Raw genomic sequence first — 23,228 nt, forward strand, 5'->3', positions numbered from 1 at the left:
CATGGGATGAAGTTGGCATTGAGACTGGATGGATGTCAGTCGAGGCGGATTCCAGATGGGATGAAGTTGGTCGAGTCTCACCAAGATGGGATGACGATGCTTCTCACCAAGTTCGAAGGTTCAGACATCCTGAGCTGGATGTTGTCAGTCGAGGCGTCTAGACGGGTTCTCACCAAGATGGGATGAAGTTGGTCGAGGCGTTCAGACATATGGGCATTGAGACTGGATGATGTCAGTCGAGGCGTCCAGACGAGTTCTCACCAAGATGGGATGACGATGCTGTTCAAGGTATCCAGCAGACGTCTCACTGAGCTAGGATGGTGTTAAATGGTTGAGGCATCTCACCAAGACGTGGTGAGAATATTCCAAGCGTGCAGCTAACGTCTTGCCAAGATGGAATGAGGTCAGTCATCGAGGAACGTCACAGACGTCTCACAAAGACTGGATATGTTAGCTTATGAATAAAGATTATATATTACTCACTGGTGTGTTAGCGTCATTGAAATTACTTGAGAAGAGTTTGTTACATATATTCTTTATTTTCTCGTGTGGAGAGCAGCAAATTAATGCTCATTATTGTACCATATAACACATCTTGACATCTCATTTAGTTAAGGATTCTATGGTTTGAAATATCTTTGAAAACACTAATATTCGTGTATATTTTTGTACATATGATGTATCCAGTGGTTAACAATAAATGACCGTCTTCCTGAGATTGATATCATTACTGAAAAATGTTTCTTTAAAAAGCATCGATAATCATACAACAAATAGAACACGCAATGCTTTTTAACTGCCAAGCAACATCTCCTGATACAATAACAAGGATTTAGATACGGCCTTAACACAAACACAGTACACTTAGCAACACAAAAGTACAATGGAGTAGAAGTCGAGAATATATAAGAGAGTTAGAAGAAACCTATTATTTACTTGAATATGGTATGATATGAATACTGAAGCAGCATGTAGTAAGATGTGAAGGTTCTGCTTTGAGCAAACAATTCTTGTGTGAGGCAAGTCTCCAAATCCCAATCTTTAACAGACAGCACAGTCGCTGGCCTGTCGCTGTCATCGAATCTCCTTAGGAGCCACATACGTTTACCATACCAGTGATTGGAAAACCAGATTCATTTGTTCTTATAGCATGAACTGGTGCCGTTGTCTTAAGCACCGCAGCTTCCGGTGTAGAGTTGCATCCCCTCGGTACGCAAGACATCTATGAATCCCTGTTCGGCACCATTACGTTTCTACGTTCGTCAGGACCATGCTCGTTTCATCAAAGTGGTGAACGTCTCAGACATGCATCACTGTGAGCTCTCCTCCCTTATCAGGCTTACAATAATAGCTGGAATACAACTTACTCACTACACCACAAATAATGTTTTTACTCCTCAAATAGCGACAGCACAAACTGTTCCGGAGATAACAGCCTTACACAAATGTAGTGTCTCTCTGCTTGACGTTAGTGCATCGGACCAGCAACGCCACTGACGAGGAACCAGACCGTGACACTGACCGACTGTCCTCATCCAATTTACGACACTCCATTTCCACCCCGTCAAAGCTACCCACACTTGCTGCAGGGGAAATGTTTGGAGAGGGTGGAATTGACGGGCTCAGTGGTGGAGGCCCCGCGACCGATGACACAACACGACGGCCATTTTGAACCATACTCTGTGGCCTACGATCCTGTGTGTAGCCATTCAGCAGAAGCCGTACAGCACGGGGCGAAGGCCCGGGGGTTAAGATATTCCCCGACTTTGTTCTTCTTATGCTCCCGTTTATACCTTTCAAGTGGATGGGCGAACTATCCTTGAACCGGCTGACACACTGCGTTCGCTCCGAATATAGCACCGATCTGGAAGTTCCTTTCAGCTCTGCTAGTTCCTCCCGGCTGAAGCAGCACCTGCATAATGTCCTTTTGAATGCCCGCCGAAACTTGCGGGACATCATGTTGTAAAGGAGGGGATTTACAGTCGAGTTGAAGAAATATAGCACACCTGGAACAAAATAGAAAATCAACGGAAAAAATATTACTTTTCACACACACAAACTATTTTTTCATCCATTTATCTAGTATCGGTGATCTTTCGTCACTATCCATTTGACAATTTGGAATCTAAAAAAATAAGTGCGGCGTCAGACAATCAGATATCCTTAAGTGCCCTCCCCCAATTGTTTTCATCAATTCTCCTCATAAGGGGATGCGGTGGGGTAGCCTAATGGTTAAAGCGTTCGCTCGTCACGCGGAAGACCCGGGTTCGAGTCTCCACATGGGTACAATGTGTGAAGCCCATTTCCGGTGTGCCCCGCCGTGATATTGCTGCATTATTGCTAAAACTGAACTGACTCACTCATCATGGGTAACAGACGGGTAACAATGAAGTTGTTTCTATATAAGTACCAGATATGTAGAATAGGTGACTCTGAAAGTCCAGGAGCTCCAGTGTCCATTGATTACGTGACAAGTATGACGTCATCAGGCGTTGAGAGTGGAAAGGGGCCCAGCAGACGAAGAACGCCACAACAACAGCAACTGAAACAGAAGGCATTTCATTAAAGTCAATTAGATTGATGGGTCTGTTTTTTAGTTGGGTACGCAAATTAAAGATCTAGAATACTTGACAGCTTGAAGTGTCTCTGTACCGCGATGATGAATGAAGCGTGTTTTCTAATTAGTACACATCCTGTACATCTTGGCCACTGCGATTGGTGCTTTGCCTTGCGGCCTGTCTAGAATGAATCATTCGAATTGAAAATAGATGTCAATCTGTGGTTTTACAATGGTCCAGTTGTATTGGGTTATGTCATTTGACCAGTAATTATGTGAGTGGTCTCCCCTGGGAGGTGGGATGAAACAGGATGGAGCTTTGATGTGGATGAGGATTCTTTGTAGACGCTTCCTCTTCCCCTCTCGAAAATAGATATTCAAATATAAGGTCGCGATTGGGCACAAAAGAATCATCGTCGTGTCCTTAAAATGCATCGATATCTTCCAAGATATTTGGAAGCTGTACTTGTGTTTCAATTGTTTCTTTGTATCACAAGGTCGGCAAAAAGTAATCTTTATTTCATGCCAGGATAAATTTGATATTGTGCAAGAAGCAGCGATCTTGATATCAGAAAATAGCTTTATTTCTCTTCTACTACTACTTCCTCTTTTCTCAGTCCTGATTGAATCGGTTTGATACAAATAAACTTTCTTTCAACACTTGGAAAAAATTCATGATCATTGAATATATTCAATTTTAAAGCGTATTCCGATGTAAAATATATGAAATAGCTTATTAAAACCCACAAAGAGATAGTTATCCTTTGGATAATGTAAGAAGTCAATACATATTCTGGTGATGAGACGACACATGTAAGGATCAAGACAAGAATGCAGCGTATTTTGAAAGCAAGGGAAGATATTTACATGAAACTATATAAAGTCTGGTTGGTGAAGTGGGTCAGTTATTTAAATCGTTCTGTTTTCACTGGAAGTGATTTTAAATTTAATTATCACTTGTGTCCAAGATGATTTTCCACACATTATTCCACATTACACCTGAAGCGGCTTATGGGCCTTCAGCGGGCTGAACGAGGGCGTCGATGAGTGCGGACTTAAGTGGAAGCAACAAACTGATTGTAAGTCATTAGGGTTTGTGATTGGAGAGAATTATGGAACAAATTCTATTGACACTGTCGGATGATGACGGTGAATGTTATGCTAGAGGATTGCGGGAATGAAACTGAAATGATGAGTGGCTTTAAACCTAAACGAGGATTTTCATATGCAGCATGAATTTAAACTAACAAGATTACCTCCTTTGCTCGTGGCGTAAATCTGTTCCACCATGTTAAAAATGGCACAAAACATATTACCATTTCATTCGAAATCCATTTGAATGCAACAGCTCTGCTTGAGATGGAACCGGTAAAATATTGCAAATATTCGTGGCTGCTTGCACAAGAAATAGGAAATAGTTCGTTCTGCTTTTCTACAATGATGGCATAATGGGCTGAAGCCTATATAAATCAGGTTTAGTTCTCAACTTCGTGTTCGTCGAGGTTTCCTTTTTCCTTGAAGCTATCAGTCCCTATATACAGGCGGATTTTCCAAATCCATTTGGCGTCAAATTCTTCAATGTTGAAATTACGAATCAAATACCTTGTTTAAGCACCTCCTTTAAATATAATGTGCACAGGTATTCTTCATTAAATATTCATCGTGGAAAAGTTATTGACATGGTTTTGAAGTAAATATTTGATGTTTCTGGACTAAATCCATATGCAGCAAAGTTTAACACCAGATTCTAAAAACATCAGTTTTTGGATCTAAACTGAAATTGTTTTTTAACTCCATAATGTTGCTTAAATGTCATTCGTGAATGGTTAAAACGCAGTCCTTTAAAGTTCCCATCCATTAGCAAGAACATTTAGTGACATTTAACAGATACAAATAATTTATTGGGGACATTTTTCTTCGAATCCCTGATAAGCTGTTTCTTGAACGCGTAAAGATGCAAATCTACATAGCGAATTAAGGCTGTTGTGTTACCTGTGAATACCACCATCACAATATATTGTAGTGCTTTCATAACAATCTCTGAAGTCTGCTGATCTAAAACCATTTAAAAACTAGTTTAGACGGAAACATCACACACGAAAGTATAAACCTAAAATAGCATAAATGACACTTGAACATTCAGGAATCTATGTCCCGTAATCTGATAAGAACGAACGGAACTACTAAACACTTCGATGCTTCATATCACAGCACTCTTCCAGCTCCTAATTCGCCATTACGACTGGACCAGAATAGTTTCCTTCATCACATTAAGCCCTCCAGATTGGTTGTACCATCCCGTCAAAGACTTCAACATTCTCTGGTAGGTTTGTACGACCCATCTTTGATACAAGAGGGTTAACTGATATTATCAGTGACCAAGTGTCATTCACGGGTATCACACCAACGCAAGTCACCGAAATATTTTGCTTTTTCATTTTCACATGAAATCTGCTAAAACCGGAAAGAGGAGACGAGACGAGTGTACGATTCCGACATTTCGATTGTGTGTTTTTAAATCACCCACTGTCACTGGCATGATTGCATGATAGATGTACTACTTTCCCACAAACTGAGAATGCAGATAATAACACTTTTATGTAACCCTGATTTAGTTATTTAACTATTCTGGTAGGTTGACATGAAAGAACTGTTAATAAATACAACACGTGTTGCGGTAACCTAATCCGATACATTACCCACTGTTAGGTAAAGCTTTTATCATATCTGCAAAACGATATAGCACATTGACGTAACACAAAAAATGTTGACTTAAAAACGACACCATCATTATGTTTTGATGGAAACGTTTAACTGAAATAGTTATTTCAGAATATTAAGTTTCTGATATAATCATACAAATTACACTCTTCTGTGGATACTGGTAGAGTTAATGGCTTCATTTCCATGTAGATTGAATATAAAACGTGTTTTGTCATTGAATGCTCTTGGGAGTTTGATGTTGAACTCACTCCAGCATGAGTAGCTGTCAGAGCACGCATGTGTGTGTGTGTGCGTGCGTGCGTGTGCGTGCGTGCGTGCGTGCGTGCGTGTGTGTGTGTGTGTTTTGTTTGTTTCGGCGTGTTGGGTGGAGCAGGTTATGGGTTGGCGTAGCAAGGGGGTTGGGTGGGAACTAACGAGATCGTACCTTTCAGTCACACGCATGTATGAGACTTGGTTGTTTACTACGCAAAGATCATTTGCGGGACGTATCCTTAATGGAGTTGGCTTAGACCGCTGCCCCCTCTAATTGTTACATATGTACTTCGAAACATGAAAGGTATTGCAGTAGGAGGTTAAACGAGATGGCAGATGGCATAGCCCGAAGGCAGACAGCGACTGTTAACACACTTCCCTCGGTTGTGTTGGTGTCTGTGTTGCTCCTCACCTCACCATTGAGAGATGTTTGTCCGTTCAAAACTGAACTGTCTTCGAACAATCTTACTACGATATGTGATAAAAGCATTTGCACCAAAAATATACAAGTGTCAGGGACCGAAAAATAGCAAATTTAGTATATTCACCTGCGTGAATATATATTATTAAGCATTATTATTATTATTTTAAATATATTGGCATTCCAAATGACCTATGATCATACCTGTTGCAAACTAGGAGCCGCGTGACCATGTGGGTAATCCGAAATAATTGTCCCGCTTTACTATAAATTGTCTATAAATCTCTAATTCAAACACATTTTGTGTTTTAACTGATCAAAAACGTTAATAAGGAAGGGACAGTTTAATAAACGTATACAGTTTCAATGTTACACTTGTACTTGTTCATTGCATAATTTCGATTTGGCAGAATCGGAAAATCCATTTCATTTTGGTAGCACCCAGTAGCTTTTCCTGGAATTAGCGAAGGGCCGACTGGTTTCCTATCATCGGTTCGAGAGGCGTGTTCAGTAACAATACCGCAAATGCTGAGATGGGTGAATTTCTTTGAAGAGGTAGGATTCACATGACCTTTGCAAAAAAGAGGGGACCGGGGGGGGGATATGTCATCTTTTGATGACTCGTTACTATCCGCCATAAAATAGAAGCAAAATATAGAACCATGTTTCATCCGTCCGCCACTAGTACTTCATTTCCAGACATGGTTAGACATGACAAAGACCTTTGATATGAAATGTCACATACTGGAGATGAGAGTACCGTATTTGCGATGAGAGTACCGATCTGCAATATAAGCATGTTACTAATAGACGGAGGCATAGTCATCATGATGCTCTTGCAGCTTCAAATCCCCTCCCCCCAAAAAAAAAAAAAAAAAAAAAATCATCTCACGTCCATTTCACTAAATTTCGTAATTTACGTTGCCCTTTTAAAGGCTTTTCTTGCTTTGTCTGGTGTCACAAGGAATACAGTATTGATGAAGTCACATTTGTAACCGCAATATTTCACAATGGTTGTTTTTATCTGGACATTACAGTGCCAGCGTTAGAATAACGTTTCTTTATCACACATTAAACAGTAACGAAAGAAACATGGCACGAGTATTGACGTCGGCCAGTATTAACTGGTGATATACATGAAACACAAAAGTAACACTTCTCCCCAAAAGTCTTATGCTGGTCAAGCGTAGTGAGCCTAACCTAGCGTAAAATTAGATCATTCCACATCTCGCCTATAGTGATCTTTAAGGAATACCAAGCTACTAACATCGATGTATTGATAGAGGTGTTTATACATCCATGGATCGTGTTATAGTGGGTTACTTCAGGCTGAGGGAGTCACGACTAATGACACGGGAGACTGATTGAACTGGAACAGACAAGTAAATCACAACATAGAAATACTTTTACGTTGTTCTGAGGGTCGATGGGTGGGTTGTTACTTTCAAACCCGATTACTACACGGGTCACCGAATAAACTGATACTTCTGGTCAGTTGTACATTTACCGATAATTGAAACAAACACATACAAACATGTTTGTACCAGACAAGTCATTTACCGAGAAGTATGATGTATTGCGTAATCGAAATATATATAGCCTAGCGTCATTATATTAACTTAAAGTAACATCCAAGGTGAAAGGTGTACCGCGGTGCTGGAACCTGGGACGAGGCTTACATTTCCGCGTTATATTTAGTGTGAGGGGATGTTCTACTCATCAGTACTTTCTCGAAGCGCTTAAAATTGCAGAGCGGTCCTACAAGTTCACAAATTCGACTTCTAAATTTGTTACAATGACGATGAACTAATATATGACAAAATAAGAAAGTCGTACGCAAAACGTGAATTTCATTGTGACACATTTTGGTCACGGATTTTGGCTGATACGGATTCCAAGCGTTAGGTATGAGTGAATCCGTGTTGAAGCACTGATGAAGTTTCACAATGTTATCATTAAGCCTGTCTTCGTAAATAATGAATATGGTGTCAATGGGACCTTCGTAATATTCCAGGACTATACAGTCAAAAACATCCAACAGAGCAAGTGTGAAATCAAACCTGAGAACTAACATGGAAACCCATCTCTTTATCTTGCCATCAGGACAATGTTTACCTGTTTCATAATCTTTTGAAGCCATTCAACCTCAAGAAAACACCATTCTAAAAAGGTAAGGACTGATTAATCATCTCCGACATCTAAGAAAGATGGTTTAATTAAACCATGCGAACTGATAGATTCTTTTAGAATCTGTGTTTCATCCTCTGACGTCCAACAAGGCAAAAGTAAACTCTTTTAGCAAGCTCTTTATCGAGATTTCTTTCATGTTTTTCTGGAAAGCCAGCAAAAACACTGGCAAATATTACAAAATGTTATCTAATATAACAAGAAACCTGCTCCGTCATCTTTCAGAATGACAGGCATATAATTATTAGAAAATATAGCGTGGAATAGCTCATCCAACTGGTTTGGAAAATGAAGAATAGAGTGTTGACAAAAAGGGTACTTTGTTGAGAGGAACAATCATGATGACTAATAACCACAGGCAAAGCACCAAGGCTCTTCACGTCCGTTTTCGCTTGTAAGCATTTGAGAGTCGAATTTTATCTTGTACTGACTTAGTTGCTGGTATTGCTGAGCTGAACTTACTGGTTTGGGGTATTATATATTTTATACATATATTTTTAGTAATGTGTGTCGGCATTTCTCAGTTTAGAAAAAAGTACCATTTCATTTGCAGACAGTCAGCTAACTTTTTTGCTTAGGTACCGGTACCTTGAGCAATTTGTTGTTAACTGACTTCCCCATGATACGTAAGTCCCCAAACCTTCAAAGTTCATTTCATCTTACCAGAATTTTTAAACGTTTTATATTTGTGATTTTAAATTTTGGCTTAACTTTCCTTCAATCGCCAACGGCTGAAGGGATGGTATAAATCAAGCTTGGGTTCATGCAGGTAGCAAATGTACTGTAAGTCTCCATGGTCCCTAGTATGGAGATCTACCTTCGGTTGTTGACAATATATAGCCAGTTATATTGTATTGTCATTTATAGTTAAAATATTTTAGATTTAATTACTAGTTTTAAATTTATTTCTGTGACAATCTAGTTGTTTTACTGTCCTTTGCAGACAGGTAAGTATAATATATAATTTTATTTTTATTCATTGATAAATTTACAACTTTCTTAGTCACGATATGGCTGAAAAACTGCCGATGTGACTTTAAATATTGACTCACTCACTCACTATGTCGAACTAATTAATTAACTCCCAGGTGATAATTGGTCGCAGCCGACTTAATTGGCTGTCAATGGATCTTGTCGGTAGTCCTGTCAGAGAGCAGAGAGGGGTTTCAGCTATCCCTGGGAAGAGCGGTTAGCTAATCAGTTTGTATATTTACTCACGGTTTGTTAATCAGCGAACATTGTCAGTGATCGATGTTGGGGCTTTGATACTTTAGCTTCCGTGTCTTTAATTACTATTAGTTGCTGATAGTCAAACTGTGAAATTTTACGATTCCTAGACTGTGCACATAATATCAGAACAGTATTCCAAAATATATTTGCGAATCTCCGAATCATCTTAATCAGTATGTACACTATACAGATGTTACACAGTTTGTGCTTTTTAACTCACGGTGAGTCAGTGGCTGAGTCAATGAGTGAGTCGGTCTTGAAGGGAAATGGACAATTCGGCGTGAAGAGTGAACGTTTTTGCCACTGGGCCGCCCTGTGTACCCTACGTCGTTTATAAATACATATTCCGTATTTGGTTCAGTCCATATTGTGGATGTGTATGAGCCGAGGCCTCATTATAATTGGCGTCAAACTAAACAACCTCCTTACTGGTCATCTCCCAAAACTTATACCGCCATATCTTAGACAGCCATAACTTAGACACTAATGAAGGGAATTAATTAAGACAACACTCATGGCTGAAATGAAACAGTCCTAATTAGTGTTCCCTGCTGAGTAGACCTAGCTTGTATTCAGAAGTAAATTATATGAACTGTACAAGCGGGATTAAGTTTAAAGATGCATGCTATGTTTTCATTTGAATATCTCCTCACAAGATGAAAGGGGTCAACTGTTCTGATACCTTAAGTGGAGTACCTCTGAAATAAATACATGTAGAACAATTGAAAGTGTAAGGTATGTGTAAATCTCATTACATTAATGTCAGATATAAAACGTCTTGCCCCAGATTAGGTCAGTATGGCAATATGGCTGGACTTCAAAAGGTAGAATTTGCTACTTCACAGAAGGGTACACCTCAAGTTCTTCTTGATGGGTATCATTACAACAGAAACAAAGTGATTGACAACAGATTGGAAAGACTCAAGCAGCAACTTCAGCAAGCCGAGAAAACACACATGCAGTTCCTTGATGCAGTTGGACATTTGCTTCATCTTGGTTAGGGAAATTTTGTATCAGATAAATGCTGTGCTTAATGTGCCAAGGATGTCATGATAATGACCAGTAAGCATTACATGCTATGTGCAAATTAAATGTTATGTTATGTACAAATATTATATTTTAGAGAAATTTTGTGGAAATGCAGTGGACATGATCAACATAGTACCATATTCAATATTTACTATTTATTTTTTATCTCTGTTGAGTGAGTTTAGTTTTACACCGCACTCAGCAATATTCCAGCTATATGGCGGCGGATTATCTCTGTTGAACTTATAATAAATATGCTGAATCAACATAACGTCTTGTCTAATTGATTCTACTGGACTGATCCATTATAAGAAATAGGTATCAGCTTGAGGATTAGTTGTTCACTGAACCAGATATGTTGTTGTTTTAAGCTGGTTACCTACTTACTCTGTTTCCCTCATCTGAGAACCATTCCGTCCAATTTTCAAAGAAATCCCTTAAATTGTACACTTTTGGCAGCACATTGGGTGCTTGAGCCAAAACATTGTTACTACATGCATGATGTCACAGTGACCTCTGACTGGATGACGTCTTGTAACGTTATGACGCAATCACTCATTATTTACGCAGGTTGCTAATTGCGCATGATTTCAATATAATAGCAGGCCGTCATACTGAAATAAAGAGATTCCTCATGATTTCCACCTTAATTACTGCTATATTATACATATTTTATATATTTTCATTTATACGTGGGATTTTAATCACGCCTTGAAATAAACTGAACATAAAGTTACGTATAATAGCGTAAGATTTAACAATGAAAAATTCACATTTTATAAAACAATAATGTTTTAAGACTTTTAATGTAAACAGCGTTGTATCAGTAAGTTATATTTCTACATGGATGATGTCCCGTAAATGAAACAACTCCAAAATAATGATATTTATTTTGAACCCAATTTCTTTAAACCTGAATGTGGTCCAGCTACAGCTACAGGTCATTCTGACCGCTCTGCAGTCTCCGAGTGGACTTCTATACCTGAATAAGACAGATAATTTGATCCTTCAAGGTGGCAAAGCAACGACTCATTTTACCGTTGTGGCAGGACAGTAATAATGGACAGTTGATTAGAAAACTTTTTGAATACTGGATGACCTTTCAGATTAAGAATCATACTGATTGGATCTGAATAGAATCCGCATGGCATCTACACAGTGTGTGCCTGTAATTAATACAGCACGCCTAACCTGCTGGTGTGGGTTGGCATCAACATGCTCCTTGTACATATATAACGGCATCTCCAGAGACTAATAAGTGTTGGTGTTCTGCTCAAACTGATTCATTTGCGTGTAAAGTGAAGAATAACGGTGAAACTGGCATGAATTATAAGCATGGATCACTGATGCTCTTCTAAACTTCTGAAGTAAAGGTTGACTCCTTACTTTCGTGTTTAGGGACATGTCATGACTTGGAAGTATCCATTTAAATAGTTTGCTTTCAATTTGCCGATGACAAATGGGCATGTCACTTTTGTCGTTGGTACTCAGGAGATGGGCAAAAACATCTGTAAATCTAGTATCTCAACATGACCCTCCATCAAATGAGATAATATCTGTGAAAAAATGCCAAATTCTTTTAGATTGCAAGAACAACAACACCAACAACAACAACGATTATAAAAGAACCCAAAACATTTGAAAGTGACGCAAAATGAAACCCAGTTTGCCATCGTCCAAACGTTTGGAAACATGTAACTTCAATGACAGAGTACATCCAGTTACAGTACAGATTCCATTGGGGGAAATGGCGAAAATAATGTTAACGGATTACTAAATACTGTGATAATGTTTCCGCAAAAAGGGTAAGCATACCTTTCGCTGGCACCCTCCACCCTCCATTCTCACAATTTGCATAAACAAGTGATTATTTAGAGTCACACTTCGCTGTACAGAGTAAAGTACCTTGATGGTCCTTATTATTTTTACCACGTTTCCGCTGCACATTAGTTTCAACGGTAAATACTTCTCTATACGCTACCCCATGAAACTTACAAGCCGACTAATTCATCTCATTTAACATAATTACTCTGAAACTTAAATAGAATTAAACGACCTCTCACCTAACATCTTAATAACAGCCTTCCGGGCCGTGGCCTTGGCCGAGTTCTTAAAGCCAGCTTCAGCAGATCCTCCAAACTGCGACTTCTTCAGGGTGATCCCTATCAGTATGTACATGATGCTTATGATTCCCATGGGCAATACGAAGAACACAAAGAAAGACACTTGAAACATGTGCTTCATGAAATCAATCCAAGCCAATGGGATGTTGCACTGCTTTGAGTCCTCTATTGGTTTGGTTGTGTTGGGGTACTTGAGATAATAGAACACTCGGGTGTGGATGGGGTACGGCATTGCACTGGCACAGGCCACTATCCATATAATGACTATAATCCGGATAGCACGGGAGAGGTTGGAGAGGGTCTGAGCTTTTATAGGATGACAGATTGCGACGTATCGTTCCACTGTGAAGGCAGTTATCGTCAACACTGACGCGTAGGATGTCATTTCAGATAGAAAGGATTTGAAAATGCAAAACACTTCCCCGAATCGCCATGGGTACGCTTCCCAGATGCTGTATAGTTCCGGCGGAAGACCTGAAAGTACAAGGGTAAATAGTTACCTCACGTGCAAGAATATACAACGAACACAAACTGAAACACTGTCAGAAGATCTAAAATGTGATGTCACAAGAGCGAACGTGTTATCCGTGTTTTAGGGTTTCTCTGCAAATGGAGTCCGGAAGGTCGCTGGTTCGGCCCCAAATCATATTATATTGTTTAAATAAGGAACGTGTTGGAAACCTGTCTGTGACTCGGTTTTCGATACACAGGGGCTGGTAGGCGCTAAATGGGTGTACTGGTGCGTATGCATGTTAAACTGTTGCATAGAATCTCGTTGGTTTGGCACTATAAAATCGGTATTTGTACAAACTAGAAACAATATACATGCCCATTTAGAGGTGCAATCATCACGAAGGTGAAGTTAAACCCTTTATCAATTACCCATACTACAGGCTATGTCACTCTTCATATAGTATTATGTGTAAGTATACTATTTACATTTAAAAAAATGAACATCGGTTACTTGTTCTCTTCTTCTTTACAAAGTATCTGTTTGTGCATACATCTCAAGTACCAACTCCTAATTTCCTGGCAAATCATTTGGTACATCTGTTTCAGAAATGAAATTTATTGTTTCCAGTCTTGCTGAGAAAAGTAATCAGGACACGCGACATATGAATATGCCTTTTATTTCTGCATTTGGTTTGAAAATGCAAGCAAATATAATTGTCACATATTCTCCAGATCCATCCAAGATCTGATTTGAAATGCATATAAAATCTACAAGTCTTGCTGACAATTTAACTTTTTAAATTAAATCTGAAGCATGTATTTGGAGTGTGATAACACTAAATACTACTGCAGCTTATAATGGACAGTGAAACCCATTTCTGGGGTCCCAAGCCGTGATATTGCTGGAATATTACTAAAAGCGGCGTAAAACTAAACTCACTCACTCACTCACTATAATCGACAGTCTGACAATCAGATCTAATATCGATGATTAAAATCTGTTCCAAGTACAAAAAGCACTTCTCTAGAGCCACTTAAATAGATAACATCAACGTTGCGACAAAAGCTTTTTTCTTTGAGCTACATTGGTTTAGATGGACCGTATACAAAATATGTGAGATAATCCTTTGAAGAGATGAAAGGAAAGAGCGATCATATTACTATGGAACACTTCCTGTCTGAGTATTCGGACCTCTTAATGTGTTTGGCTATTACCATAAGCAAGAACGACAAGAGGTGATAGCCAATAAACATCTTAAGGACGCTCTAAATCAGGGCTGCAAATTGGGTAAGACATAACCAAGATAGTCTAGTCGATGAAATAATAGTTCTCGGAAGATGGGATGCACAATTTTCGATAACGTTATTTCGTTGAGTGGTTCACCTTTGACAAGCAGTTATTAAGCGTCTAGTCTTAGGTGAAGACCGGAGAATGATTATTATGTCTGCCAGTCATGCATACTTATCTTGAAACTAAGAATTAATCCTTAATTAATATTATCAAATGTGCATCTATAAAATTATGTTTAACTATGGCATTTATCCAAATGGTCGTGATGGACGTGATAACGTTAGAGGTTTCAATCAAGTAGCTCGGCTGTGAACATCAAAGTATTATTATGGAAAAGCAGATTCAATTCTTTTGCTCGTAATCAGGGGTGGCAGTGTTCATACTTCTGTGATTCTTTCTAGGTGACATTGACATCTCCGAGAAGCACATTGAATTCCCTCTGTGAGTCAAAATAAAGAAAACGAAATGTTCTGAATAGAAGTCAAAAGGAATACCGTTTTGTAGATTGAATTTATTTTACACTTCAAATGTGTCATATCTTTGAAAAACCACCTCAAAGCGTCAGCCCGAAAGCAGTTATGAGTTTCCTCATACTTTGATAAAACATAACCAAAGCAATACTTTGACGTGCTGATAGTACAAAAATGCTTAAACAGTATTTCATAGTTTAATAGTTCATATTTTTTAAATAGTTGTTATCAATTTTTTAGTTTCAATTTTAACAAAAACGTGTTCCTTGGCTTTCGATGTATAGCGAAAGAAAAGGGTTGAGGAGAGATGATTTAACGGTTTAAGGTCAAATTCAAGATTTATACACTGTTCAGTGGGTGGGTGTGTTGTTTGGAGTAGCCTAAGTAAACAGTTAAGGGCCCACTGACATCGCAGTAAGCAGTTTAACATTAATGTCCCACATTAAGTCTACCTGTCCTTGTTTTATTCCATCCATGCCGAACGCCACACAGGTTAACACCAAGTCCTGTGTTTAACCTCATTCGGTTTGACGTGACAAGAGGGTTGAACATCCAGCCTTGTGAGTGAGTTGGGTTACGCCGCTTGTAGCACTATTCAAACAATGTAACGGCGGGGGACAACAGGAATGGGCTTCACACATCGTACCCATGTAGGGAATCGAACCCGGGTCTACGAAGACAGACACTCTGGCGACCAAACCAAAAAAAGTTGTTGTTTGTATTATATGTTCTTTGACACCGCACACAAAACAAATATATAAATACTCCAGTCTGAACCACAACATACAGTATTCAACATCATGCGCATCCATCTACGCAATTGGGATACGATGACATATGCCTATCAAGTCAGTGAGCCCGATCCGGCTAGTCGCTTCTAAAGACAAACATGGGTTGCAGAAGATTCATTCTAACCCGGATATTCACGGGTAAAATAAGGTTAGTTTAAAACGCAGTCTTTACCAAATACACAACACTGATGTGTTTAACCAGGTGGCTATGGAAATCGTAACTTTACAAAATTAGTTTTGCGACACGCTTATGACACAATCTGCTCTGCTAAATATTCAACGATAATTACATGACTTTCACATTCATCATGTTTTTCAATTTCAAAATGAAGGTTGCCCCAAGCCTAACTCCTATGTTCAGAAGAAATATACGTTAACACACATCTTTGTAGACGCGGTAACCTCAAAACTCCACATTTCACTTTCGTATATCTGGCTTATGCATTAAACATGTTAGTACAAAAAGTCATGAAACGCCAATGGAGGATGAATAAATGACATATACAAGACATTGAAAAATCAATTTCAGGAAAAACCTCATTTGTTTTGTTTAGTGTGACATTATTCGGGATATTAGATGCATTTTATATGTATGAGACTCCACAATAGAGATGAACAAAATATCCAGTGACGCTAATAATAAATATTTTCTTCTGGAGTTATATTCAAAAGATAAAAGAACTGGCTAAGTCATGTATGAAGCTCACAACATCTCGGAGCTCATAACTCATCGAGGATATCCTTATCTCTGATAAAAGTTGAGCAGGAAGATGAGTCACTTATTTTGCAGAGATTCCTTGAATGAAAAACAAACAAACTGCACTATAAACAGTAGGTTCACGAAGGGACAGCGACGCCTGGAGTCATCTGGTTGGGAAAAAGACTTTAGATTATTTCCTTTTAAACTACATCGTAATGTGTACAATAAATCCGATTTAGATGATATCAATGTCCTTCGTCATCTTTGTAACATATCACCGGTCTCATTTCCCCTTCAGGTTGTAAAACCCCAAACTTTAATTGATTCCAAAAGTTCATAGCAATCAAACGTGATCAGAGTTTCATAGCTCCTGGCTAAAACGAATACGTCGGTGTTTGGCGTAGGCAATGGACAACCAAAGAGTGTTTTAAAACGTAATAAAAGGTTGAAAATGAACATGTAATGGAACTTTTATATCCTACCTTAAAGGATTACCTGTTTTCAACAAGTGGAAAGCTCAACAGAGAATATCAAACCTGTTAACAATACGTCCCTCCTCACAGAACCTGTTTCATTCAGCTTATCATATATCGATGGAAGGAATCTACTTTGCAACAGAAGCTAATCAGTCTCTGCAGTAGTCCGGAACTGATACAGAATCACAGAACATCACAAAACATCACAGGACATAGCAGAAGAGGCGTGTTTCTGTGGAAGGATGTACCCTGAGATCCGGGCTGTGAAATCTTAAAACCGTTTCATGAGAATTATCATTCAAAAGAACTTTCATGACTTTAAGGATCATTTTAAGAGTGTTTTTAAAATGCTTTATCAATGAATTTCAAGAGAGCTTTCATATTGTTGAGTTCAGTAGGAAAGATTAAGGATTCCAGCTGACTCATGTCTGACAGTGTTATCACAAAGAGTGTGCAGACTTAAGTTATATACCTCTGGTCTTACAACATCAAACAGTGAGACAAAGTAACGCCAAAACATGAAAGTTCGTTTTTTGTAGAGATATTCGAAGATAAATTCTGCAGTATATGACACAAGTGTAACTAATTTACCTTCATAGAATCTGCAATGGGAAACCACACAATGGGAAACCACGGGAAACCTCACACTTCCATTACCATCCAAAACGCTTTTTATTTCGATTTCAGAGAAAATCATTTATGAAAATAATGTACCGAGACACGAACAAAGGAATCTTTTTTCTGTTTGGCAAATGAATTCCAGGTTGCAAAAGGCCCCATTTTGACCATAAATACAACGCTCCCAACATTTTCCCGAATACACTTTACAAAAAATAAGATACAAACAAATCTTTGTCGCATCAAACATTGAGAAATTTTGCACTTGCGTTTTTGCTGTTGTTTCAAAAACAAACTCATATGTTTTATGGTCAACAAAATACAAATATGTTTTATTTTATATTTTTTGTCACATGCCACAGATATCGATATCTGGTGACCTTAAACGACAGACAAATAGGCCTACGTTGCATCCAAAATGCATGCACGTGCCACGTTCCGTGACATCAGTGGGTTCGTCCTTGAGACGTGCAATACGTTGCTGCGCGTGCATTCCGGGAAAGAGAAACAGAGCAAATGAATGCCACACAATACTGTCACTTTGGAAAGCTCAACCCCTGCCCTTGCGATCGTTCAAAAATTTAAACGGCTATTGAAACGCATAGCATGCCAAGGCTCACGTCTGCACAACGTCATGAGGCCATTGGGATGGTCCGTGGCGGAATGTCTCAACGACAAGTGGCTGCACATTTCCACTGCCACCGGAACACCATTTCTGCACTGGTGAGACGCTACCAGAACACAAATGACGTCATCGATCGGCCACGTTCTGGACGTCCACGTGTAACAACGCCAAGACAGGACAGATGGATAAGGGTGACCCATCTGCGCCACAGGTTTCAGACTGCAGTGATGACTGCCCGAACCATCCCAGGACTTCGCCGTATCCACCCCAACACAGTTCGACAACGTTTACGTCATCACGGGATCAGACCACGACGTCCCGCCATACGGCCTATCCTGACACAACGTCATCCACAAGCTCGCCGAAAGGTGTGCCGAAATCATGTCCGCAGACCCTTGTTTTGGTCGATAAATGTTGTTTTTACAGATGAGTCCAGGTTTAACATTTCCCATAGTGATGGACGTCAACATGCCTATAGACGCGTGGGAGAACGTTATGCACAAGCCTGTGTCTTGGAGAGGAATCGCTTTGGTGGTGGTTCCGTGATGATTTGGGGTGGAATAACAGCACGCCAAAGAACTCCTTTGGTGATTGTTCAGGGCAACTTAACTGGTGTGGGCTACAGGGATCAGATTCTTCGACCTGTGGCAATTCCTTTTTCTTCAACGTCATGGCCCTGGGTTAACATCCCAACAGGACAATGCCCGCCCTCATACGGCAAGGGTTGCTATGGATTTCTTGCAACACCACAACGTTGACTTACTGCCTTGGCCTGCACATTCACCGGATCTCTCCCCGATAGAGCATGTTTGGGACGAGATGGATCGACGTCTACGCCGTCTTCCTCATCCGCCAGATAACGTCCTTGACCTTGCAACAGAACTTGAGAGAATCTGGCGTGACATCCCACAAGCCTTCCTTGCACGTTTGATAGGCTCTATGCGTCGTCGATGCACTGCTGTTCTCAATGCCGATGGTGGACATACCCGTTATTGAGCTTGTGATATGGTCGTTTGACCCCTGTCCCGCTTGTGGACTCGTGACGTCATTGTGATTGACTTTTAAATTGAAATTCTCCCAACTTGTTATGGTCTCATGATCCCTCCATTAAAGTTTATATGTACCTTTGACATTGTTATCGTACTTATCAACTGGGATAATATTTTGACAATGCACAGTTTCTTTATGTGGCTAGTATATATATAAAATTTCAAATAGTGACTTCATGTTTTGTCACCCCTGACAACTTGACAACAACAGGCACACGAGTATCAAGCATTGTGAACAAAGACAATCTCAGTGAATGGGGCCAGGCAGGCAACTGAACAAAGGAGGTTAGCGACACGAAGGTTTTTATGTTTTGGTACAAAAAGTCGAAGACATTGTGCTATCTTGTTTGATGTTTTTAACGTCGCCTTCGGCAATATTCAAGCTATTTGGCGGCGGTCTGTAAATAATCGAATCTGGAGCAGACAATCCAGTGATCAATGGCATGGGCATCGATGTAAGCAATTTGGATACAATGACATGTGTTAACTAGGTCAGCTAGCATGGCCACCCAATCCCTTTAGTCGCCTCTTACGTTCATAAGCATATATATATATATATATATATATATGATATTTATATAGCGCACATATCCAGGCAACTAGTGCATGCTCAAGGCGCTGGTGTATTTTCCCCCTCGATCACTGGATGTCAATCTCAACGGCACATCGTGTTATCAATCTCAACTCCCTGGGGAGTATACAACTCTTGCAGTCACTTGGCGCTCCGAGTCATTGTGGTTTGGACTGGGACACATAGTCACAGTACTTTGTCCAAGTTCACTGCACGTTGCTTTACCCGCAACTAGGTGTTTGCACGTATTCATGTGGTCACCATCTGGTCATATACCAACGGATTCGTGGGTTCTTTTAAGTGCACAGGTTTGTGTACTGCACACTAGGGGTTGTGACAACACTGGAAAGAGTCTGCACACAAAGTTGACTCCAAAGTTTTTATACCCGGTCACAGGTGGGCTCGATCCAAACACCTCAACCTCGCTGGATCACTAGCCTGGCGCCTTAGCCAGCTCGCCCACCGCGCCCCCGCAGCAGATAAATTTGAAACAGGATATTCACGGGTAGGAATAAAGGTTGGTTTAAAATCCAGTCTTTACTGAGTGAGTGAGTGAGTATGGGTTTACGCCACTTTTAGCAATATTCCAGCAATATCACGGCGGGGGACACCAGAAATGGGCTTCACACATCATACCCATGTAGGGAATCGAACCCGGGTCTTCGGCGTGACGAGCGAACGCTTTAACCACTAGGCTACCCGCCGCCCCCAGTCTTTACTGTTTCTACTGTGTTTTGCAGCTGTCTACAAAAATCGTTACTTACAAGTATATTCTGACCATAGTTTTGCGACACGTTCACGACACAGTCTGCTCTGTTTATACCAAATATTCACCCATGATAACATGACTTTCACATTCATCACGTTTTTCAATTGCACAATGAAGGCTGTCCAAGATCTAACTCTCCCGCACAGAAATAACCCATTTCTTTGTAGACGCCGTAACCTCAAAACCCCACATTTCACGTTCGTATATCTGGTTCATGCATAAAACATGTCAACACAAAAAGCCGTGAAACGCCCATGGAGAATGAGTAAATGACATGTACAAGACATTGAAAAATCAATTTCAGGAAATAACCTTATTTGTTGTGCTTAGTGTGACATTATTCGAGATATTAGATGCATTTTATATGTATGAGACTCCACAAGAGGTGAACAAATATCTAGTGACGCTAACAATAAAGGATTTTTCTTCTTGAGTATTTTTCAAAAGATCAAAGAACACATTTGTTAAGTCTAAGGCACATGTAAAGCTTACAATAACTCGGAGGACATCTTTTCGTCAATTTCCCCTCTTTAGCGTTAATGATAAAAGTTCACGAAAAAGAGCAGGTAGATTGGTCACTTATTTTGCAGAGATTCCTTGAATGAAAAACAAACAAATTGCACCATACACGATAGGTTCATGAAGGGACAGCGACGCCTGGAGTCATCTAGTTGGGGAAGAAAGACTTTATATTATTTCCTTTTAACTACATCGAGATGTGTACAATACATCCGATATAGATGATACCCATGTTCTGCGTCATCTCTGTAAAATTTCCCCGTTCTTATTTCCCCTTCAGGTTGTAAAAGCCCTTTAATTGATTCCAAAAGTTGAACAAATTCACAGCAATCAAACATTATCAGTGTTTCATAGCTCTAGTTTGACGTCTTCAATGGACAACCAAACAGAGTTTTAAAACGAAATATAAGGTTACCAAGGAACAGAAAATGTAATGGAACTTTTATATCCTACCTTTAAAGAATACCTGTTTTCAACAAGTGAAAAGCTCTACAGATAGTATGAAACCTGGTAACAATACATCGCTCTTCCCAAAATGTATTTTATTATACACGTTTCATCAAGCTTATCATATATCGATGGATGGGATTTACTTTACAAAAGGAGCTAATTAGTCTCTGCAGTATCTGAACATCACAGAACATCACAAGATAGGCGTGTGCCTGTGGAAGGATGTAACTTGAGATCATTTCATGACTTTAATGATAATTTTATAAGTGTATTTAAAAAAGCTTTATCAATGGATTTTAAGAGAGCCTTCACATTGTGAGTAAAGTTGGAAAGATCAAGGAATCCAACTGACTCATGTCTGATAGTGCTATCACAAAGTGTGTTCAGACTAAGGTTATAAGCCTATGGTTTTAAGACGTCAAAATGCCGCCAAAACATGAAAGTTCGTTTTTTTGTAAAGATATTGGAAGAATATTCCGCAGGATATGGCACCACCATGCCTTAAGCAGCCTTCATAGAATCTGTCTATGCCCACACTTCCATTATCATCAAAAACGCTTTTTTTATTTAAGATAGTAATTCTTTTATGAAAATAATGTACCGAAACACGAACAAATGTCGGTTTTAACCTTTTGACAAATGAATTCCAGATTGTAAAAGGCAGCATTTCGACCACAAAAAATACTCCCAACTCGAATATTCTTTTGTGACAATATATACTAGTATACTAAACATAATTGTCACTCCTTCCCGAATACACTTTGCGAAGACAACATTGACAAAAACATATTTATCACAACAAACATAGAGAAGCTTTGCACTTGGGTGTTTTGCTGTTGTTTAAAAAAAGCCAAAATCATATATTTTATGACCAACAGAATACAAATATGTGATTTTTCAAGTTGTCCCAACATGCCACAGAATACCGATATCTGGTGACCCTAAACGACAGAACAGATAGCCCTACTTTGCGATGGCACCGAGAAAAAAAGAGAGCATAGAAACACCTACGGGGGATATTTGCTAAATTCGGATCTAAATACAAAAAGTGAAAAAAAACCCAAAATACCACGCACCTTGAGCATGTAACAGTTGCCTGGATATGTGCGCTATATAAATATCCTATAATAATAATAAAAGTGTCAATTAACATTTTGTCAGCCCTGACAACTTGACAAGAACAGGTAAGTTGGTATCATGCACTGTGAACAATATCGATTAATGGGGCCAGGAAGAACAAAGGAGGTGAACGCGATAGCGACACTATCGATCTATTTGTGTCACCCAAATCACCTGATCCCTTTAGTCGCCTCTTAAGACAAGCATGGGTAGCTGAAGACTAAGTCTGACCCTGGTCTTCACGGGTCTGCTATCTGGTAAAACAACATATATTCGGATGCAAAATAAATACAACCCCGGACCTTGATGTTTTAAGAACCTAAATATTTATATGTTGTGGTCGGTGAGAGGAGTTTACAGATTTGAATAAATGAACAATCATGGTTTTCGAGTTTTGTTGATTGCCCCTTTTAGCAATATTCAAGAAATACCACGAACACGAAACGATCTTCAACCCTTCTACCTATACGGGAATTTGAACCCGATCTTCCGCTGATTTAAGAAGAACCTATTTGATACACGCGTTTCCTGCACTAGGAATATATTCACTGAGTGAGTGAGTGAGTGAGTTTAGTTTTACGCCGCACTCAACAATATTCCAGCTATATTGCGGCGGTCTGTAAATAATCGAGTATGGACCAGACAAGCCAGTAATGAAAGACATGACCTTGGATCTGCACAATTGGGAACCGATGACATGTGTTAACCAAGTCAGCGAGCCTGGGATACTGAAGATCATTATTCTAACCCGGATCTTCACGGGTATATACACTGGGTATTTAAGTTGTTTAAACAATAAATCAA

General features: G+C 39.5%; 1 protein-coding gene across 1 annotated transcript in view; it reads right to left on the reverse strand.

Annotated features, from left to right (window-relative positions):
- Positions 1 to 525: 525 nt before the first annotated feature.
- Positions 526 to 23,228, reverse strand: part of LOC124276408 (pyrokinin-1 receptor-like) — a 70,016-nt gene continuing 47,313 nt past the window's right edge. The window contains exons 2-4 of the mRNA XM_046712049.1: positions 12,464 to 12,997; positions 2,411 to 2,542; positions 526 to 2,006 (exon numbers count right to left, since the gene is read on the reverse strand). Coding sequence (XP_046568005.1) covers positions 1,438 to 2,006; positions 2,411 to 2,542; positions 12,464 to 12,997 — 1,235 coding nt within the window. The 3' untranslated portion in view covers positions 526 to 1,437. The remainder of the gene's footprint in view (positions 2,007 to 2,410; positions 2,543 to 12,463; positions 12,998 to 23,228) is intronic.

Source organism: Haliotis rubra, unplaced genomic scaffold (assembly GCF_003918875.1).
Source record: "Haliotis rubra isolate DU_JTF1 unplaced genomic scaffold, ASM391887v1 Scf209, whole genome shotgun sequence".
Classification (NCBI taxonomy): Eukaryota; Metazoa; Mollusca; class Gastropoda; order Lepetellida; family Haliotidae; genus Haliotis; species Haliotis rubra.